The 22,869-nt window shown below is 37.8% G+C and overlaps 1 protein-coding gene across 3 annotated transcripts in view; it reads left to right on the top strand.

The window, feature by feature from the left end:
• The window catches only part of Cog1 (conserved oligomeric Golgi complex subunit 1), a 546,651-nt gene that overhangs the window by 103,483 nt on the left and 420,299 nt on the right, over positions 1-22,869 (top strand). For all 3 annotated transcript variants that reach the window (XM_090377929.1, XM_090377930.1, XM_090377928.1), the window contains exon 7: positions 4,625-4,694. In XM_090377929.1, coding sequence (XP_090234055.1) covers positions 4,625-4,694 — 70 coding nt within the window. The remainder of the gene's footprint in view (positions 1-4,624; positions 4,695-22,869) is intronic.

Below are 22,869 nucleotides of genomic sequence, written 5' to 3'. Positions count from 1 at the left end.
ATACGTCGAAGCAAACGAACCACCGTTATCACTTCGACGTAAGCAGTTGTCTTTAAAGTACGCTTTAAAACTGAAATCCCTGCTAGACCATCCTACGTGGCCATTCGTTTTTGAGCCACGATGGGAAAAATTATACAATACCCGTAAGACTGCCAATTGTCCTTTTGGTATTCGTCTCCAAGAGCTACTCAAAGAACTTAATATCAAGGTAGACAAGGTTGCCCAAACACCAAAGCAACCCTTTCCACCCTGGCATGCTCATGTCCCGGCATGTGACTTGTCCCTTAGAAATTGGGGAAAGTCGGACACTCCATCGTCTGTCTACCTACAGCTTTATTCAGCACTCCGAGCTGAACATTCTGACTTCGCGCCAGTTTACACAGATGGCTCGAAGTCGGAATCATATGTGGGATCTGCTGCTGTTTTTACAGACAGCTCTGCATCGGAGCAGATCCCCTCTGAATGCAGTATATTTACTGCAGAGCTGCATGCTATAGAGTTAGCCTTGGATCACATTAGTGAATGTGAATACCAACGGTTCATTTTATATTCCGATTCTCTCAGCGCGTTACATGCTTTAATATCTGTAAGATATAATCCTCATCCAGTTCTGTCTAGTATTCAGCAGAAGATTCACTTCCTCCTTGGACGTGAATATGATATCCGCTTCTGCTGGATTCCCAGCCACATTGGGATTAGGGGAAATGATTTGGCTGACACCGCAGCCAAATCAGCAGTCCCCAATAATAATCGCTGCCTATCAGTCCCCTATACAGACTACAGGCAAACAATACAGCAGAAGGTACATTCCCAATGGCAGGATTTGTGGAATGGACAGACTGGGAATAAACTGTATCGTATAAAGCCTGTAATTGAACCGTGGCAGTCTAGTGTGCGCACGAATCGTAAGGAGGAAGTTGTTCTTGCCCGGACCCGCATAGGACATAGTCATTTGACTCATTCTTTTCTGCTGAGGGCTGATCACCCTCCTATGTGTGAGTCCTGTGGCACAATTTTATCAATTAGACACATTTTAATTGAATGTCCAGATTTTACCAATATCCGTTTTACCGCTTTTAACCATCTGACTGAGCCGTATACACTCAGTCAGATTTTATCTGACAATGACAGTGTGTCTGCTGTTTTTAGCTTTTTAAAAACAATAAATATTTTTACTTGTATATAAAATTTTTACATTTTTCTTTTATATATTTGTTATACCTTTTGACATAGTGACCTAACTAATTAGGTCACTGAAAATTTAAAAATTTTTTATAAATGACCTGGTCTTGGCGCATTATAGCCTTAGTTGCTAATGCGCCAGTAAAACCAAACCAAACCAAACCAAACCATGAGACACAATGCATGCGTGACACCGACGCATCATGGATTGGCGGACATGGTCGAACACACCTGGAGTTTCTTTGACAGTAGCAGCAGCGCAGATGAGTCTCGCCACGATATCCATTTCCGTCTCCACAGGTGATTCATACACGATAGATTTGAGGGTTTCCCACAGAAAGAAATCACGGCTCAATAAATCAGGTGAGCTTGGGGGCCAGGCAGGTCCACCGTGGCCAATCCATCGACGCCCGAAACGCCTGTTTAAATGGTCACGAACACACCTTCCATAATGGGCAGGTGCCCCGTCATGTTGAAACCAAATGTTGTGTCTCACATTTGCTGGAACATCGTCAAGTAACCCTGGTAGAACTTGTTCAAGAAAGATCCGATATTTAGTGGAGTTCATGCGGGATGGTAACAGGTATGGGCCGACTAAGCAGTCACCGACCATACCTGCCCACACATTTATTGCGAAGCGATGTTGTGCCACATGGGGGCACACACCATGTGAGTTGTTGTGAGCCCACATATGAGCATTGTGCTGATTGAATAAGCCTTCCTAAGTGAAATAAGCCTCATCCGTGAACACAACATAGTCTGGAAAATTCAAGTCTTGAACACTTTCTTTTAGAAACCACTACGCAAAAGCCACACGTGCAGGATGATCTTGGGGGAGCAGTAACTGAACCCTTTGGAGGTGAAAGGGGTGTAAGGAATTGTCGTGCCAGACACGCTGTACAGTGTCTCGGTGCAGTGTACAGCGTGTCTGTCATGCTGTACAGTGTCTCGTTGCAGTGTACAGCATGCCAGACACGCTGTACACTGCAACGAGACACTCCTAAGGCAGAGGTAACAGCATGTGTGCTGGTAGTAGGATTATTCTGGACGGCATTCATCACACTTTCTTCCATGGCGGGAGTTTGCGTCGAACGTGGTCTGCCCGCACTACTCCTGTTACCTCTAAATGACCCATAATCGCACAAATTTTGATGCACAGGTGAAACGGTGGTGCAGTACATATTTGTCTGGGAAGCATTCTCCATAAATTCATTGAGCGGCTCATCCATTGCCCTCTGCTGATCCATACACTAGATGCATGTCTGCCAGCTCACAGTTCGTATATCGATGCCTGCTCTTCGTGCGGCGACTACTGCTTGAATGAGTAAACAAGAAATTTTCCCTCTCAGGAACTGATGAACAGCACCGTGTACCGACTTACGGTGACGTTTCCAGTTATGGGTTCCTATGTGATTCACATTCCTTTAGATGTTACCTACCTCCCCTAAATGTTTGTACCAATATTTTTGACACCTTGTATATACAGGCGGGCCTCGATTATCGCAATTAATTCGTCCCGCGAGCGCAAAACGGAAACGCGTTAATCGAATATCATAACCAATAGGAAAAATTATAATTGATCCTTGACTTTCTGGAATGTCCATAAAGAATTTTAAAAATACCTTTTAAATAACTTTTTAACTGTATATAATGTAAAAGATAATGAAAATAATTATGGAATTAAATGTGTATTGCATAAAACAGCGGTTCTTAAACTGTGTGCCGCGGAATATAAATTTTCGAGGGAAACACAGCGATACTCGACATCTGTCGGACACCGCGCGAACTACTAGCTCTAGGTAGTTCACAGTTTCAGCATTTCTTATTAAGTTGTTTGGACCTAACTACTAAACGAAACTGTTAGGTATTTCTTTTGGTCTGGGTGCGCCTTGAAAAAATTACTGAGACATATTAAAGGCGCCGTGAACCGAGAAACTTTGGGAACCTCTGACATAAAATACACAATGAAGAAATTACTGTTGCGGAAATATTTGAACAGTGTTGACTTTCTCTTTTCATCAATCAATTTCCGATAGCCGACAACAATCTTCTCTGGGCCCTGGCGAAATAAATATTGCAGAGAACATCAAACCTTTTGTTTGAGGTTCTCTACGATACGAAAGATTTCATCTAATTCTTTTACCATTATCTCCTTCGCGGTAATATTTGCATCTGGCTCATTTAAAAATTTGAATTTTTAAATGTAAGTCTGCATTGACTTTATTAGCAGGAGACAAACACGTCTTCTTCCGGTGGTTGATGGAACACACCAAGGCCGGCAGCAGGCAAACGTTTGTTTTGACCGTACCACTCGCGGTAAGCTTAACACGTGATTCAAATCTTTTTCAACTATCGCATAAAAACAAAAAGATCGCGTTAACTGGAAATTGGCATCGTGTAAAGGGAAAAGTGGTATCATTTTCAAATAGCGTTAACTGACTGAATATCGCGTTATGCGAGGCCTAGCTGTATAAGTAAAATGAATGAAAGGAAATTCTATATTATTACAAAGTGATATTAAGATATCCTATATAACACTGTCAGATATCAATCATCTGAATTGTATCATTGAAATTTCAATTTATCCTGAATGTTAATTATTCTGACAAGTCAAGCAACTGGCCAGTAGAGTTTCCTCCTATGTGCACTATGCATATATCAATTTGTTTTACGTTAGCTAAAATATTTTAACAGTAAAGTAGAATTAACTTATTGCTAATGATAGGATTGGACTTGTTTTAGTTAGCATATCAAATTCATGAAGTGTCATCACCTTAAGACTGATGATGTAACTATTTTTGAAATACTATTTGGTCATGTTAATAGCTTCTGCAGCCACAGTTATTACAAACATTGTTGTCTTGTTATTTATTTATAATGTAGAAAAGTGTTTATTAATGTTCACAATTCTGTTTATGTGGCTTACATGTTGTAAATGCATTCTGCATATTAAACAAGGATAGCATGTTTCTTGTTTAATATTTTTTTAAAATACTATATATGGTATTTTAAGTGAGGCAACATTAAGGAATGTTCCCCCCCATCTCATCTTCTATTTATACTAGTTAATGTATCATGTCACGTCATCCATTGCATTGCAAAAATAGTAGTGCAGTGGATGGCATAACACTCCTATAATCAGATGTCAATGAAATATAAATTTTTATTGCTATCTGTCACTGGAAAAGTTAATAACATTGAAATATTGAAGAAAGGTGAAGTGGTAGCAGTTTAATAACTAATAGGTAGGGAAATCATAAATTTTGGCCATTAAAAATTGAGTCATATTTAATATTGACCCATCAGTTTTATTATTTAAAAAAATATATCTTTTTAAACCAAAGATCAATTTTCCCTGCTTTATTCAGATAACTACTGGCCCAGTGTAATTCTGATCTGTAATTTTTTTCCCACTGAATAAAACTACCTATTTTTGTTGCAGAAGAGAAGCAGCAGAAACTTTTTATTCCATTGCTGCTCAGTTAAAGCTCTTAATGGATACACCCACAAAGGTTGGTAAAAATTGTTATAAAGAAAAGCTACTAAATAAGCAATTTAAATAGTTTTAACAATTGTATCATTGAAAATTTATAAAAAGTTTATGAATGCCAGAAAACAGGCTATTTTTAAAAGGTTTGTAATAATATAGGATGTCCATAAACCTCCTTTACAAAACTAAAAGAATATTGTGTGATTAGGGTATATGATATAAAACCTGAAACCACTTAGCATTAGCATTAATAGAGGCATATGATGCAAGAAAGCAAGCTTATGCAGCATCAGCCAAAAAAAAAAAAAAAAAAAACCAACTTCCACTTCGCCCCTCTGTTCGTTCGAAATACCTGTCCAGCTGAGCCTTAAATTTATTTAGGCTATCAACTTCCACAACAAGCGATGGAAGTCTGTTCCACCAACCACAACTACCCGCTGGCTAATGGCAAATTTCTGCACATCTATCCTACATCTGTCTTTCCTCAATTTGAATTTATGCCCTCTCAGGTGATTATCCTGAGCAAGAGGAAGAATCCCATCAGCATTGAGCATGCTCAAACCATTCAAGGCTTTATACACCTCTGTCAGATCACCTTGCCAGTGCCTAATCACTGTAATTTGCAAAACTTAAGCCTTTCTTCGTAAGAGCAACCCTTTGTTCCATTCACTAATCTTGTTGCCTTATTCTGTACTCATTCCAGCAGCTCTACATCCTTCTTGAAATGAGGCCTCCAGACCTGTATACAGTACTCTAGGTGTGGCCTGACCATTGCCTTATACAAGGGAATAATCACCTCCTTATCCCTGCTAGAAAAATTCCTGTATATCATTCACAAGACACCATAAGCTACTCTTGCCGCCTGTCTGCACTGCTCAGAGAACTTCATATCTGCCTGCACAATTCCCCCAGGTGCTTTTTGTTCTCTACCACTGTCAGTGTAGTACCACAGAGTTGATATGTTGCTCTGGGGTTGCTGTTTCCCATATGTAGTACTTATGGGACATTTGTCAATTTAAACTTCATTTGCCACCTCTCGACCCATCTGCTCAACCTTTCCAGATCCAGTTGCAGCAGCATAGCGTCAGTAGTGTCCTTAACAACCCTGCCAACCTTTGTATCATCTGCAAACTTGGACATTAAGCTTGATATACCATCATAAATATTATTTATAAATACAGAAAACAATAATGGACCCACCACTGAACCCTGAATGACTCCACTAATAACATTAGTCCATGATGAGCAGTGTCCATTGATTACCACTCTCTGTCTTCTCCCCCTCAACCACCCCTTTATCCATAGCAGCACTTTGCCTCCAATGCCACACTGCTCCAATTTGTGCAGCGGTCTTCCATTTGCAACAGTATCAAAAGCCTTTCTAAGATCCAAGTATATAATATCAAAGTTATTCCCTGCATCATAGTATCCAATCAAATTGGTCAGGCAAGACTTCCCCTTAACAAAACCATGCTGTGTCTGAGCTATAACTGAAGTCTTCTCTAGATGATCCTGCAGTGCTTCTTTAACCAGTGCCTCCATTAATGGCCCCAAGTGCCAAGCGATTCTGTGATCAAGTGACTTTGCTCTGAATTAGCGCTCTTTCTTGAAGTAGAAATCGTTTCCTTATTTAAAGCATTTATTAACACACAATTAAATAATCCATAGTAAAGAAAGCAACTTTACTAGATTAGGAAGGAAAGCAACCTTCTCTCTCCCTTTTATTTTTGTTATATATTAATCACTAACCTCCTAGTGCTTGGTCACAGGGTGGCACTGCTCCTGCCTCCACGTGGCGGGGCCGGTAACCTGGAAGGGAAAAGCTCTCCCTTCCAGGGCGAAATGGAGCGAACTGACTCCAATACCCAGGAATCCACTGGGTCAACGGACCCGAATAGAACTGACCCAAGATATGAGAAATCTAGTTCTTTCGGAGACACCTCTAAGGCAATCAGAAAAGGTGATACAAATGACTCTGTCTCCACAAAGAGATTAAGAACAGACGTTAAAGTTTTAATTTCCCCAACATACATTATTATACATTCAAATACTGAGAAAGCGGTAGGGCAATTGTCACCCTTTCTCATACAAAAGACTCTTGAGAGTTATGTTGGCCCACCAAAACAAGTTAAAAGACTAAAATCAGGCGACATATTGGTAGAAACAGCCAATACTAAACACTCCGAAAAATTATTACAAATGACAACCTTTGCAGGAATACCAGTAATGGTATCCCCACACAATACATTAAATACCTCAAAAGGTGTCATTACGGAATGGGACCTTCTAAATGTGCCCGAAGAGGAAATTCAAATCGAGCTTCAGGAACAAGGAGTCATTAGTGTTAAAAGAATTACAATTAAAAAAGAAGGGATAATCACCCCCACCAGGAATCTGATACTCGCTTTCAACACGCCTAAAGCACCCAGATCAGTAAAAGCTGGATATCTACACTGCAATATAAGACCGTACATCCCGAACCCTCTCCGTTGTTTCAACTGTCAGAAGTTTGGTCACTCGCAGACAGTATGTAGAGGAAAATTAACATGTGCAAACTGTGGTTCGCAAGAACATGCCACTTCTACTTGCACAGCTGGAAACCATAAATGTGTAAATTGTAAAGGGGAACATACTGCATACTCAAGGGAGTGTGAAATTTGGAAGAAGGAAAAAATGATACAAAAATACAAAGCAGAAAATGGAGTCTCATATCAGGAAGCTAAAAAGGCGATTACAATAAATATAGCAAACAAACCTTCTTATGCGCAGATTACCACAACCAAAAAGGCTCCGGAAATTAAATTACCCATTTCAAAATGTTGTGGCACACAAACGGATGTCACAATCCCCCCAGGAGAATCCATCTCAGAATGGGTTCGTGAGTTTTACAAACCATCTCCATCACAAAAACAAGAAAAGATTATCAATACTCCGTTATCTTTCCCACCAGATAATTCAGAAAATGTAAGGCGAAAAGGAAACAAAGAAAAGTAGGTAATACAGGAAAAAAGATTGCAGAACAAATGGATACAGATGCAAGAAACCAAGGAGAGGAACCAATTCTCGAAATCTTCACTGAAGAAGAAATGGATACGGGTAGACCATATTTTTCAAAGAAAGACAAAACCAAGGTAGACAAAGTTAAATCAGCCCAAAGGAAGCAATCCGAGGGAACATCTAACCTCAAATGACAGGTACAATTATCCAATGGAACTGTCGAGGTTTTCGCTCAAACACTAATGATGTTATAGACCTCATCACCCAGTACCACCCACTAAGTATCTGCCTACAGGAAACCTATTTAAAACCACAGGACAATAGTATAATCAAAAATTATATCATATATAGAAAGGATCGCATAACGAATGGAACAACGAGAGGAGGAGTTGCAATATTAGTTAACAGACATGTACCTTCCCAAACAATACCATTGAACACACCATTAGAAGCAGTTGCAGTCCGTCTAGCAATAGGATTCAACATTACCATAGCCTCAATATACCTACCCCCTAATCAAGAATTCCAATTTAAGGATTTCGAAGAGCTGATCACTCAACTACCATCTCCATTCTGTATCTTAGGTGACCTAAATGGACATCACCCACTATGGGGCGATCCCAAAATAGACCAAAAGGGTAAGCAAATAGAAAAATTAGTTGTCGATAACAACCTAATGATTTTAAATGACGGCACACACACATATTTCCACCTTCCATCAAAAAGCAGTTCTGCAATAGACTTATCAATCTGTTCTCCAACACTGTTCCCTATGACTAAATGGAGCGTGCACGAGACTCCATTGAGCAGTGACCACTACCCCATTATTTTGAAAATCATGAAGAAAACGCCATGTCAAGCCAGTAGGCACCCCAGATGGAAAATATATGATGCAGATTGGGAAACATTCAGGTTACTAGCCAAGTTAGACTGCAACATTATTAAACGAGAATCAGTACAAACATCAGTAGCCTATGTTACTGATAGTATGCTTCAAGCTGCGGAAAAGACAATACCTAAAACATCTTCTAACATTAGAATATATCCAAAACCATGGTGGAACAAAGAGTGCTGGGAAGCTAAAAAAGAGAGAAATAGAGCCTGGAACCTCTTTCGCAGAAATCCAACAACAGACAATCTGATACAATTCAAGAGAGCCAGAGCTAAGGTCAGGAAAGTACAAAAAATAAGCAAAAAAGCTGCTTGGATGAAATTTGCATCCACTATAACTATTTCCACACCAGCTACACTTATCTGGAAAAAGATCAGAAGGATGTCAAACAGTTCTCAATTAAACCCCTCACCATTGCTAAGTTGGAAGGGACAGTTGGTTACAAATACCTTAGATATAGTCAATGTGCTTGGTGAAAATTTTTCGAATACATCTGCTAATTGTGCATACCCCACTGCTTTCAAAACGTACAAGAAAGAGGCCGAAAAAATAAAACTAAACTTTTCTAGCAATCAGTGTGAACAATACAACTTGCCGCTCACTGTAGCAGAACTAAAACAAACTTTGCTACAGGTAAAACACAGTGCCGTCGGTCCTGACGAAATCCACTATGCAATGATACAACAATTAGATGAACAGTCCCAATTAGCCCTGTTAGATCTATACAACAAAATATACCTTGAAAATTCTTTCCCAAACAAATGGCACCACGCAATAATACTAGCTCTCCCAAAACAGGGAAAAGATCTATCAGACCCACAGAACTATCGTCCCATAGCTTTGACTAGCTGCTTAGGCAAGATCTTAGAGAAAATGGTCAACAATAGACTAACATGGTACCTAGAAAATAATGGTCTCCTCAACTCAGAACAATTTGGCTTTAGAAAAAATCGCTGTACCTTGGATGTACTTATACAACTGGAAAATCAAGTAAGAAATGCTTTTCTCAGGAAACAACACCAAGTCATGGTTAATTTTGATATCCAAAAGGCATATGATACCACGTGGTGATATGGTATACTTAAAAGGTTACATCAACTTGGCCTTAGAGGACATCTACCCCTCTACATACATAACTTCCTTAAGAATCGGACCTTCCAAGTTCGAATGAACAATACACTTTCTAATATATATTATCAAGAAGGGGTCCCTCAAGGATCTGTACTTAGTGCCACACTTTTTGCAATCCACTTCAGCACAATAATAGAACAAATCCCAAACAATATTTTTACAACTGTTTATGCTGATGATTTCAGCATTTCTTATCAAGCCCAGCATATGAGGACAATAGAACGGCAATTGCAAGTAGCCATTAACAGAGTCATAAAATGGACAGAAAGAAATGGATATAGAATATCGGTACAAAAGACTGCATGTATACATTTCTGCAGAAAAAGGAATCTCCATCCTGACCCAGAACTCAGGCTGAAAGAACAGATCATCCCAATTAAAAATAGTGTCCGTTTCTTAGGATTAGTTTTTGACAAAAAACTGACTTTCCTAGAGCATATCAGTCACATAAGAGTCCACTGTTTGAAGAAAATGAACATCTTGAAGGTCCTATCCGCTTTATCCTGGGGAGCAGACAGGACAATCCTACCACGTTTATATCGCCTTCTCATTCGGTCTAAGCTAGACTATGGTGCCCCAGTCTATGACTCGGCAAGACCTAGTGCCCTGAGATGGCTTGACCCGATACATCACTGCGCACTCCGTTTAGCCCTTGGAGCTTTCCGCACCTCACCCGTGCAGAGCCTGTACGCTGAAGCTCAAGAACCTCCTCTGCAAATCAGAAGACAAAATCAATTACTCTCTTACGCAGCTAAAATAAAATCCTTACCAGACCACCCTCTACAGAAAACTCTTTTTACTTCTGAATGGGAACAACATTATCAGCAACAACAAAGAATCAATAAACCTGCGAATGTGAGATTAAAAAACCTTCTTCTCAGTAGAGAGCTTAACCTGGATAACATAATTCCACTGACGAAGCAGTCTACCCCACCATGGATAATCCGACAGCCTTTATGCGACTTTTCCTTCCACACTTGGGGAAAACAAACCCTTTCTCATATAAACCATCAACAGCTGCACGCTGCTTATAAGGCACAATTTTCAGATCATTGCTTTCTATATACAGATGGATCCAAAACTGATTCTCATGTGGGAGCGGCAGTTTACTTTTCTGACATCACATTGGCTCAAAAACTTCCAAAAGACTGTAGCATTTATACTGCAGAACTGCAAGCCATTATGCTAGCATTAAACGAAATCGACCATTCAAGTTCTCAAAACAGCATAATTTTTACTGACTCCCGTAGTTCCATGATGGCAATACAAAATATCAGTTCTAACAAACATCCACTACAACAGCAGATTCAATACAAAATATCAAAACTCCTTGAACAACATCGTAACATTAGATTTTGCTGGATCCCAAGCCATGTCGGAATACATGGAAACGAACAAGCAGACAGAGCTGCTAAAGAAACCAAGAACAATATTTCTGCATCAGAATATATCTCTTTCTCTGACTACAAACACGTTATTGATCGCAGTGGGAAACATCACTGGCAGCAGCAATGGCAAGTACTTACCACTAACAAATTGCATCAGATTAAAATATTACTCCAGCCATGGAAATCCAGCATTCAGAAAAATAGGCGCGATGAAGTGATACTTGCTAGGTTAAGGATAGGACACACGTATTTCAGTCACTCTTATCTTTTGTGAGGAGAAGATCCCCCCTATGCCCTATCTGTCACACACAACAAACAGTAGAACACGTACTGATTACTTGTCCAGCTTTTGCAGATGATCGCCGAAACTCCTTCAAAGAGCTAAACAAACATCACCCTCTCACTCTCAAAACCATACTGGAAGATAGAAAAAATATAGCAGATGTTTTTCAGTTCCTCAAGAAAATAAATTACTATAATCAAATATAAAACTAAGTATTATCTATTACTCTTGGAAATTATTAGCAGCAATATACCAATTAGAACAAAACCGATAAATTAAATCTTACAGGCGCATTTTAGCCACAGTAGCTCTTGCGCCAAGAACTCTTAAATCAAATCAAATCAAATCAAAACCTCCATTAATTTTCCTGGAACAGAAGTTAAACTCACAGGTCTATAATTACTTGTTTCAGCCTTTGATCCTCCTTTGTGAATTGGGGTCACATTTGTGCATCTCCAGTCTATGGGTACCTCCCCTGAGTCCAAGGAAGCTCTCATAATTATGGCTAAGGGTTTGCTTACTTCCTTTGCTGCCTCCTTTAATATAACTGGATAGATCCCATCCACCCAGGTGCCTTTCTTGTGTTTATCTTCAACAATTTCTCCTCCACTTTACTCAGTTATTACAAGATTATCTAGCTTACTGCCAGAGTTGAATATACCTCTGGCATTACCCTCCCTGAATAGCTCCTCATGTGTGATTGTAGATGCAAATTACTCATTCAGTTTATTAGCCACCTGAGCAGGATTATCAGCAGTTGAATGATCAATATCCAGTGGACCAATCTGATTCAGCCCTCTCCTTCTAGAGTATACATAGGTAAAGAACTCTTTGATGTTTTTTTTGCATCCTTTGCCAAAGATTTCTCATAATCTGCCTTTGCCAAAGATTTCTCATAATCTGCCTTTGTCACTAGGTTACAGACCAGCTTATATCTATCATAGGCTTCCATGTCACTGATTAATTTATATGTATCCCATGCATTTTTCTTCTCTGCAACATGTCTCGTTAGTTCATCTGATATCCATTTAGGCCTTGAACAATATTTCTTAGTTGGTATGTAAATCCTAGTAGCTTCCAAGATTAATTTTTTGACTGACTCCCATTTTGAATTTGCTGTTGGTAACATCATCAGTTGGTCCCACCATATAGAATTTAAATACTGTCTCAGACCACCGTAGTTGCCTTTACGAAAGCAAAAACCCTTCCCTTTACCCTTGATGGTAGTTACCTCTTTGAGTAAATTCCACTTCAGCACACTGTCATCACTGCCACCTAGCAGTTCCTTTATCTGCAGATTCTTAATGCGTGAAGAAATTACTGATAATCAGATCATGAGTATTGTTCCCTCTAGTTGCCTCCCGAACATACTGATGTAGAAAACAATTATCCAATAAATCCACAAAAGCCTTGCTAATGTGTGAGTGACCAACCCACATATTCCAGTCAATATCCGGGAAATTAAAATCCCGCATTATAAGACTCTCTGATTTGCTGGCCCACCATTTACCTGAACAGTTTTTTATTATACTCATCAGAGTCATTAGGCCTGTAACACACTCCTACTTTCAATTTTGATCTCCCAGTGTTTATGTCACACGAAACTGACTCAACACTGCACTGTCCAGCAATGTCAACTGGCTGCACTTCCTTGAATTTTGTGTTTCTTAACTAATAGCATAATCCCTCCTTCCTTCCTTCCTAACCTGTCTATCCTTCCTGTGCACATTGTACTCTCCAAATTCCAGTTCTGCATTCCTTATATCTTGTGACACCATATATCTTATATCACAACAATATCTGCCTTTTATGTTTTGACCAGCACCTCAAATTTATTTACCAAACTCCTAGCCAACAAGTGCATGTATACGCAAGTATACATGCACCTGTTCCTATTCTTAGCTACCCTAACACAACCCATCTGTTTACTTGTGCAGCCATGACTCCCAGTAGTGTCTGAAATATCCTGCATCTTGTATTCCAGGCTGCTGCTCATTCCAATAGAAGCAGTGGAAGAATCACTTTCACCTCTGCCAGCAGCTCCTGTTAATCTATTAGTCCGTGTATCCCCCCCCAAGCTAGCAGTTTTCCGACCCGCCTAACACTGCATTGATAGCATCGGCAAATATTCTTGCACCCTTTCTATTTAAGTGTATCCCATTCCTGTAGAAGCAGTCTCTCCTGTTAACAACCATAGACCAGGCTGAAAAAAATTCTACCCCTTGAGTCTTGCACAATCTTTCCAGGGCCGAATTGATCGATAAGGCTCTCATCATATACTCTCTCCTATCGTGTCTATGCAGAATTGCAGACACTTAACCTCAACCCTAATTCACGGCTTTTTTTCAACAGCAACCTATACTTGTTAAATTATTATTCTGCCTGTCTCCTATTCTTAATATCATTAGTGCCAATGTGTACAACAATATTACCTTTTGTGCCCTTAAAAGATGATATCTGCTCTACAACATCATCAACCTTTGCCCCCTGGCAGACATACCCTGGTCCTGTTCCACCTATCCTTTTTACAAAGCATGTTTCCCGTTTCCCTGACAATAGCGTCACCAACAACTACTAGTTCCTTTGGGACCAGTGCATTCTACCTTGGGGGTTGCCGCTGTGTTGCGTGATGATCATGTGCAAGCTCTGGCATTGGTGTGAGCAGCTGAGAGCTTGATGGGCCCCTCAATTTAGATCCTTCGAGGGCATCCACCCTGTCCTTCAAGCTCTCATATAGGCCCATAACAACGCTGAGTTGTTGCTCGATTTCCTCACACTCCTTACATCGTGCACACACAAAGACATTCCCTTTGGCAATATCATGTCCCATACCTGATTGCTCCATAAACATCAAACAAGCAGTGCATTTTAAAAGGCTGTGATTCAGAGGGCAAATGCCCTCCTCAGTTTTACTCTGAGCCACAGCACACCCATTAGCTTGAGCCTTTTGCTTTGCTGCTCTGGTCTGAGTCATGATTTCAGTTCAATTTCAATAAAATTTCAATTTCAGTACAGAATTATAATCCTTAACTTATATCCCAATGCAATTATAACACTATGTATCTATATATATATATATATAATTGATCTATCGGATATTGATCTATATATAATTGATCTATATAATTGATCTATCGGTTGATCTATCGGAGAATGGTAGGGTGGTTTGGTTCTTCGATATTTCCGCCTTTGCGATGATTTGTATGACGATTGAAATGCAGCGATTCCATGACCATTATTGGCCTCGTGGTCCTCTGTCGATATGGGGCATGATGGTCAGTCTATCATTATGATATTTTAATTTTTTGTAGTTTCTTTAACCCCCCCTTTTGGTGATATTTCACGTCTTTTGGAACTGGTACCTTCTGGGGAGGAACCGCTAAATTAACTATAATTGGCATTATTTAAAATTACATCGTTTTTATTAATTGGGTTTAATGACTAAATTATACAGGGGATTAACAACTACTTTTTTGTCTTATTACCCTTTCTTTCCCTTCCCTGTTTGTTTATTTTATATTATTTTACGTTGTGTTTCGCTCTACTTTTTTGCCGTACTACTGGCTGATGTTTTTGTTTTATTTTAAATATCAGATTTATTTTAATTATCAGATATAATTAGGCTTCATGTGGAGGATTTGCATTTGCTGCCTCTAATGATAGCTTTTTATTTATTTTATTTTATTTTTATTACCTTTGCCTAACTTTTATATTACATCATATAATTAGTGGCAGTAGTGGGTTGATATGCTAATAAGCAGCGCCTGTGCCGCCATCTATTCTTTTCTTTCTATTATATAAGCTGGTTAAGCTTACATTATGTCAGTGGTGTGGCTCTGATCTAGAGTGCTGTCTGTTCTATAGATTATTTCTCGCTGCATAAGGACCACCGCCATGCAAATCCTCTGCATTGGTTGATCTATCGGAGAATGGTAGGGTGGTTTGGTTCTTCGATATTTCCGCCTTTGCGATGATTTGTATGACGATTGAAATGCAGCAATTCCATGACCATTATTGGCCTCGTGGTCCTCTGTCGATATGGGGCATGATGGTCATTCTATCATTATGATATTTTAATTTTTTGTAGTTTCTTTAACCCCACCTTTTGGTGATATTTCACGTCTTTTGGAACTGGTACCTTCTGGGGAGGAACCGCTAAATTAACTATAATTGGCATTATTTAAAATTACATCGTTTTTATTAATTGGGTTTAATGACTAAATTATACAGGGGATTAACAACTACTTTTTTGTCTTATTACCCTTTCTTTCCCTTCCCTGTTTGTTTATTTTATATTATTTTACGTTGTGTTTCGCTCTACTTTTTTGCCGTACTACTGGCTGATGTTTTTATTTTATTTTAAATATCAGATTTATTTTAATTATCAGATATATATATATATATATATATATATATAGATACATATATATATATATGTATCTATATATATAAAAAAAAAAATTTTATAAACAAAAAAATATATATATATGTATATTTTTTTTAATAGTATCAAGTATTATCTCCGTATTTCGTTATATAACTTCCGTATCAAGTTATGTATTAATTAATAATGTTACATTTGTAAAATCTTATTCATTATATGTATTTAGTTAAAAAAGTGCATTTTAACTGACAATGAAGTTTAATAAGATTAATAAATTTTGCTGATTAATTGATAATATTTTATATTATGCTGAGCTAACGCTATCTAGTACAGGATATAACGTCGGAAATGTTGGTCAAAATATTTAATATTAAAAATGTGTACCTATAGAATATTGTGTATTACATACGTATATAATTATGTGGTAAGTAAATACATTACATATCAGAATTAAACTTAAAATTCCAATTAAAATCATGAATCTATTAATCCGTTGGCCCTGGGCTGTCGAGTTTTCGTATCTTTGGTTGTACTTTGGCCCTCTTCCTAGTAAACAAAAAGGGGTTTTACTTTAAAATCCCCAGCAACGTTACCACTCAGCAGTAAAGTCAACCAATCTTTCACCTCTTTGAAGCCTGGCATGTTTTTTTCTTCTTTCGATATGAAACTTCTTTTATGCATTAGTTTCCAAAAAAGTCCTGTTTCATATGTGTTAAAAACTTGTTGAAAATTATAACACCTCTCTTCAATAATTTTAAGAAGTTATTTTTTGAAAGTTTCGACTCTTTCTTGATCTGCACTTAACGATTTCTCGCGGAATTTTACCAGCCCTTACTAACTTAAATCAGGCATGGGCAACCTTTCCTAGTTCTGAGGCCAAATTATCATTCTGTCTCCAAGTCAAGGGCTGGACCAAATTATTAAATAAAATAAATTAATATTAAATGAATTAAAACAAGTTGCTACTTCATATTTCATTTATTTATAATATAATGCTTTGGTATAAAGCTCTACATAAATTTTATAATAAAATGAACAACATAACAATTTAATGTGAAGATTGGCCTTGTACTTGAACTATGAGACTATCAATATTGACGTTAATATTACTTAAGGATAATCACATAGAAATTTCGAGGTTTTCGTTCGTTATTCTTGTCAAATTTTTGATTTATTGTATTTTATTCCCGAAAAAAACTGTTCACACATATATGTGCTGCCGAAAAGACAAATTATTTTTCTTGAAAAGGCGCGTAAATTTGTATATTTTTCTTCCACCAAATAAAATTTATAAAAATCCGTCAAAGCAATGTTGTTAAATTGTGATTTTAGCATTAAATCCGCCTGCAGCTCAATAAGTTCCATCTGTAAGTTTTCTGGCACATTATTTACATCAGCATCCATTGGACGAGCAAATATAGCGAATGTGGAGTCTTTGTTTTGGATGTCGGCAAACCTTGTACCAAATTGCTCTATTAGTGCCTTCAGTTCTTCTCCATAACAGTTATAAGGGATATTTTTATGAGTTGCTAGAGTAGGAAAATGATAACAATTTTTAAATCTTATCTGACTTTCCAACAATCTTAGTTTATTACAAAAAGCTTTGACAATATCCACGCAGTTCATGAACCAATTGTCCTTGTTTTTGCAATTTGAGATTGAGTTCGTTTAGGTATCCGGTGACATCTACAAGAAATGCTAAATCACATGCCCACTCATCATCTTTTACTTGGTTAATTGTGTTTCCTTTTATGTCCATAAAATCTGCAGTCTTGTCTCAGATCATAAAATCGTTTTAACATTTTACCTTTACTCAACCATCTCACTTCACAATAATAAGACACATCTTCATAATCCGAAAATAGGTCTGCCAAATACTCCTTAAATTGGTGGTGATTAAGTGCACGTGACTTAATAAAGTTAATACTGGCTACTACAACTTCCATAACATTTGTGAATTTAATCGATTTTGCACACAGATTTTGTTGGTTGATAATGCAGTGAAAATTTGTTAAATTTTCCTGAAGGATCTGTAGTTCTATTGCTCTTTCATGAACTATTCCAATAAATCCCTTCCATGCACCAACTATTGCAGGGGCTCCATCAGTGCATATGCTAGATAGTGAACTCCATTTAAGCCCAAATCTCTTGAAGACTGTGTTGACTGTTTCAAATATATCTTCACCCGTAGTTGTTCCTTTTAGCGGCCAAAGCACCAATAATTCTTCTGTGATGTTGAAATCCGCATCAACTCCTCGAAGAAATATTGCTAGTTGTGCTGTATCAGAGGCATCGGTGCTGTCATCCAAAGCAATTGAAAATGCTTTCAATTTAGCAATCTTCTCTTTTAAACTTTTTTGATATCATCAGCCATAATTTCTATCCATCGGACAACAGTACGTCTCGACAAACGAATATTCTCAAAGTCTTTTTTCTTTTCAGGACATATACTTGCAACATCCAGCAGACATTCTTTGATAAATTCTCCTTCACCAAATGACTTAGAATGCCTAGCAATTTTTTTCACTTACCACAAAGCTGGCTTTGACAATGCTGTGGTGCTGCATTCTTTGTTTGTTGAACATTTGATGCTGGGTATCCAAGTTCTTTTTCAACTTCTGTATTTCATCTTTTCGTAGTTGTCCATCAATTTTTTGGTGATCCGTATGTCTCAAAGTAAAGTGTCTCTTCAAGTTGTATTCTTTGTTGACAGATACGGATTCTTTGCCCAGCAAACATACAGAAAATCCTTTATTCAGAATAAAATAATAATCCTCTGTCCAGTTGTCTTGAAATTTACGATTCTCTGCATCTACTTTTCTTTTTTTTGACATAACCCCTGACATTGTCCCAAATTTATAAGCGATATTCAGAACTGTCAAACAAACTGTCTTCTACACTGCAGGCACTGAACAGAACACAACATCAACGCAGGCACCGAACAGAACACAACATCAATGCAGGCATTGAACTAACACATTCATACACGCCGCTAATCAAAGTGAGAAAGAGACCTTGGTGGGAGAAAACGTGGTGTGTTTTGTGCAAGTCATATGATGTCAGCTTAATGTGAATTAGTAGAACACACCATGTTTTCTCCCGCCACGAATCAGACAAACTTCGCTGAAATAGATTAGGGCCGGATCAAAAGAAGTAGAGGGCCGGATACGGCTCACGGTTGCCCATATGTGCTTTAAATGGTTCCACTTTTTTTTTTTTTTTTTTTTAAGGTGAGTTTTCTTCAGATCATCATATAGGCTAACTGCTTTTTATTTAATAATATTTAACTTAACAGAATTGTGCATTGGATATTATCTTCAATCAAATTATTTGGAAAGCTCTCCATTTCACTTATAATAGCCAGCCTAGCCAAAACCAATTTAGTTGCTTGCAGTGGTACAGCTGTGTTTACAATTGCTAAAATTAATTCTTAATTTTTTATACTTGTTCTTACAGTTGAATCTGCCAGTCTTAAATGATTGCACACATCCACTTGTCGTTGAATGGAATCGATTTGCTTCAAAACGTATAATTTAATTTTCAAATTTGGTCTTTTTCTTACCTTAGCAGGCTTAGTACCACATCCAGACATTGTTGCTTTTTTTAATTCTTATACGCCATTATTAATGTTTGAAAATGTAAATGCATTGCATTAATTATTATACAATGTTCGAGTTGTCGTTGTTGTTATTTGGTTTTTATGAGCATTAGCAACTAAGGCCATATTGCTCCGGGGATATGCGGTGGTCACAGGCTCGAAACCCGGTCTAATCAAGAAGTATGTGCTACGCACTGCTGCTCCTGCCCACCTGGCTACGGAGGCGGCACAATGTTCGAGTAAACCGTCCGTTACCTAACACTGTACTGAGTGATGACTAGACTTCGGATAAATGCATATAATGCAAATATTACAACAATATACTTGATAATTTTTTTAAAATGTTGATCGTGGAACTATGTAATGAGCCACTGTACTGCAATTAAATTAGCATGGAAGAAAATTTCACTGAGCATGGAAAAATTTCGCAAGTCGGCGTGGGAAACTTTTTAATGTTGTTTTGTTATTCATTTTCAAGTTATCGACTACATCATATGAAACATGCCAAAAATTTAATCTGTACACGGTAAAAGAGCGATATAGTGAGTTGTTGTTGTTGTTGTTATTTTGGTTTTTAGGAGCATTAGCAACTAAGGCCATATTGTTCCTGGGATATGCAGTGGTCATTCCCTGACCTTTCCGCATCCTCCATATTTGGCGGTCATGGGCTCGGACACCAGTCTAATCAAGAAGCATGTGCTATGCACTGCTGCTCCTGCCCACCTGGCTACGGAGGCACCTAGTGAGTTGTGAGAGTGTTAGAGTGAGATATGGGTATATAATATAAGAAAGCGTTACAGCGAATCAGTGTAGAGCGAACTGTGTTATAACAATGGTCTGCTGTAATATAATAGGGATATCAGGAACATGGTACCATTCCAATAAATTATGCACAGAATTTCATTATATTGAGTACAATACAAATTTGTATATGCAGAAAATGACAAACATAACAGAAAGGGAAGACTGGATTATGCTTCTGATTAAAAAAAAAAAAAAAAGAGAGATTAAAGAGTAGTACCCATTGGATGAGGGATATCAGAAGAACATTAGATTGGTCTGATGTTATAAAGAGTGGCAACAAAACAGAGTAAGGGATGTGTTATAGATCTAGTAAATGAATATGATGATCACTTTTGAATGTGCATCTGGAGTAGCAAGTAAATCAGAGCATGTTATTATGGGGGGGAACTATCCAGACATATATTGAAATTGGTGGATATAGCACTTACCTAGTAGCAGTTGGTGCTTAAACCATATACTAGATAGTTTATGCCCAAACTGCTTTCTGCATCAGTTTATTAGGGATGCCACCAGGGGATCAATATTCCTGTCTTGGTTATTAATAAAGAGACATATGCACTTAAAAATCTTCAAGAGCCATTATTTGGCAAGGACAGTAATTTTTTTTTTCTTATGGGATGTGTCCAAGGAAATTATAGGTCTTAAAGGTTAAGAGAAGGGTTCTAGTTTTCTTTATGGTTATTATTGGCTTTAGACAAATTTTGAATTCACTAGCAGCAGCTGAAATTCCAATGGGATATATATATGTTAAATGGAAAGTGTTTCAGAAAATAATTACAGACACTACATACCTTTTAAAAAGAAATAGTTTTGCTTATTATCAAGAGACCCTGTTGAATATGGAATATACAGGGTATATTTCTCATTTCCACCTTACTCAGGAAATGAGAAAGGCTAAGACAGACTATGAAAAGGATTTGTCAAGGAGGTTCAGGAAAGATAAAGTATTGTTTGCTTATGTGAATAATAAAAACAGAGTGAACCCTCTTGACCTATTGCTGGAGAGCAGTGGTATCAGTAAAGATGACTCTAAGGTGACTAATGAGATATGTTTTTTTTTTTTTTTTGTTCTTTTTAATGGAAATATGCTTTTTGAGCGAAAACCACTGTTATTTTAGTATTAATAGTAGCAAATAATGCAAGAAAGCAAGCTTATACAGCATCAGCAAAAAAAAAAAAAAAAAACCATTTCACCTAATCATCACTTCCATTGTGTTTAGTCTTAGCAAGAGGAAGAATGCCATCAACATTTAGATTGCTCAATCCATTCAAGGCCTTGAACACCTAAATCAGATCTCTGCAGAAGTGCCTAGTCTCCAGACACCTGCATTTGTCAATATTACAAGTCAATATAACAAATGCAAGACACTTGCATTTGTCAGTGATAAACTTCAACTGCCCATTGATCTAAATTTGCTAGACCTTGTTGCAGGAGCTGTAATTACTCATGTCACCTTTTGAATCCCCATTTGTGAATTAGAGATACATTTGCATGTCTCCATTCTCTTGAAACCGCCCCTGAATCCAAGTCTGCTTCCTTCTACTGTTAATATAAGTAAAGAAGTCTTTGTTACTTTTCTTGGAATTCCTTACAAGTGACTTCTCCTAATCTGCTTTGGCTTGCCTAACCACCTTTGAATTGATTGCAGATTAGTTTATATCTACCATAGGCTTCTGTATCACCTGATAATTTATATGCGTCCCATGAACTTTCCTTCTGTGCCACATGTTTCAGTAGTTCATCTGATTCCCAATTACGTCTAAGCCTTTAAAAGTATTTCTTAATTGGTATGAAAAGATTCTTAATACACGAAGAATCACTGCTGATAATAAATAGTATTGCTCTCTCTTATTACTTCTCTAACATTCTGCTGTAGAAAACAGTCATCCAATAAATACACAAGTCTTGCTGGTTTGTGTGACCATCCCACAAGTTTGAGTTAATAGCTGAAAAGTTAAAATTCTCCATTATAAGACATTTGTAATTTACTGGCCCATTCTATTTGTCTCTCCTGTTGTTCATTGTACTCATTACAGTCATTTGGTCTATAGCACAATCTTATTCTCATTTTTGCTTTCCCATTGCCCTTGTCACACAAGACTGACCCAATAATGCACTGGCAGTGCATGTTAACTGGATGAACTGCCTTAGATTTTATGTGTTTCTTACTAAGAGCATAAGCCTTTCCCATCCCCTTACTATTCTTTCTGTATGCATTGTACTCCCATATTTAAATTCTGCATCCCTTATATCTAAGTGACACCATGTCTTTGATATCCCTGCAATATCTGCATTTGACAACTTCATCAGCACTTCAAATTTATTTACTATGCAGCTAGCATTTGATGTACATGCAAATATACACTCGCCTGTTCTTACTCTTAGTTACCTTAACACAGCCCGTGTATTTACTTGTTTCATGAACCAGCAGTTCTTGAAATCTCCAGCAGCTTGCTTTCCAGGCTTCTGCTCATTGCAATAGAAGCAGTGCAAGAATCACTTCTATCTCTGCCTGCAGCTACTGTTAATCTATTAGTCTGTGTACCCCCCAAGCTAGTAGTTTTCCTACCCACTTAATGCTGCCTTGATGATAGCATCGGCAAATATTCTTGCACTACTTCTATTTAAATTTATCCCTTCCCTTCAGAAGCAACCTCTCCTGTTAACAAGCACAGGTCACACCGAGAAAAATTCTAACCCATGAGACATGCACAATCCC

The sequence above is a fragment of the Mastigoproctus giganteus genome, chromosome 7 (assembly GCF_048544385.1).
Source record: "Mastigoproctus giganteus isolate SK-2022 chromosome 7, ASM4854438v1, whole genome shotgun sequence".
NCBI lineage: Eukaryota > Metazoa > Arthropoda > Arachnida > Uropygi > Thelyphonidae > Mastigoproctus > Mastigoproctus giganteus.
Note: the sequence above shows the minus strand (reverse complement) of the source record. Positions and strands in the feature narration are given on the sequence as shown.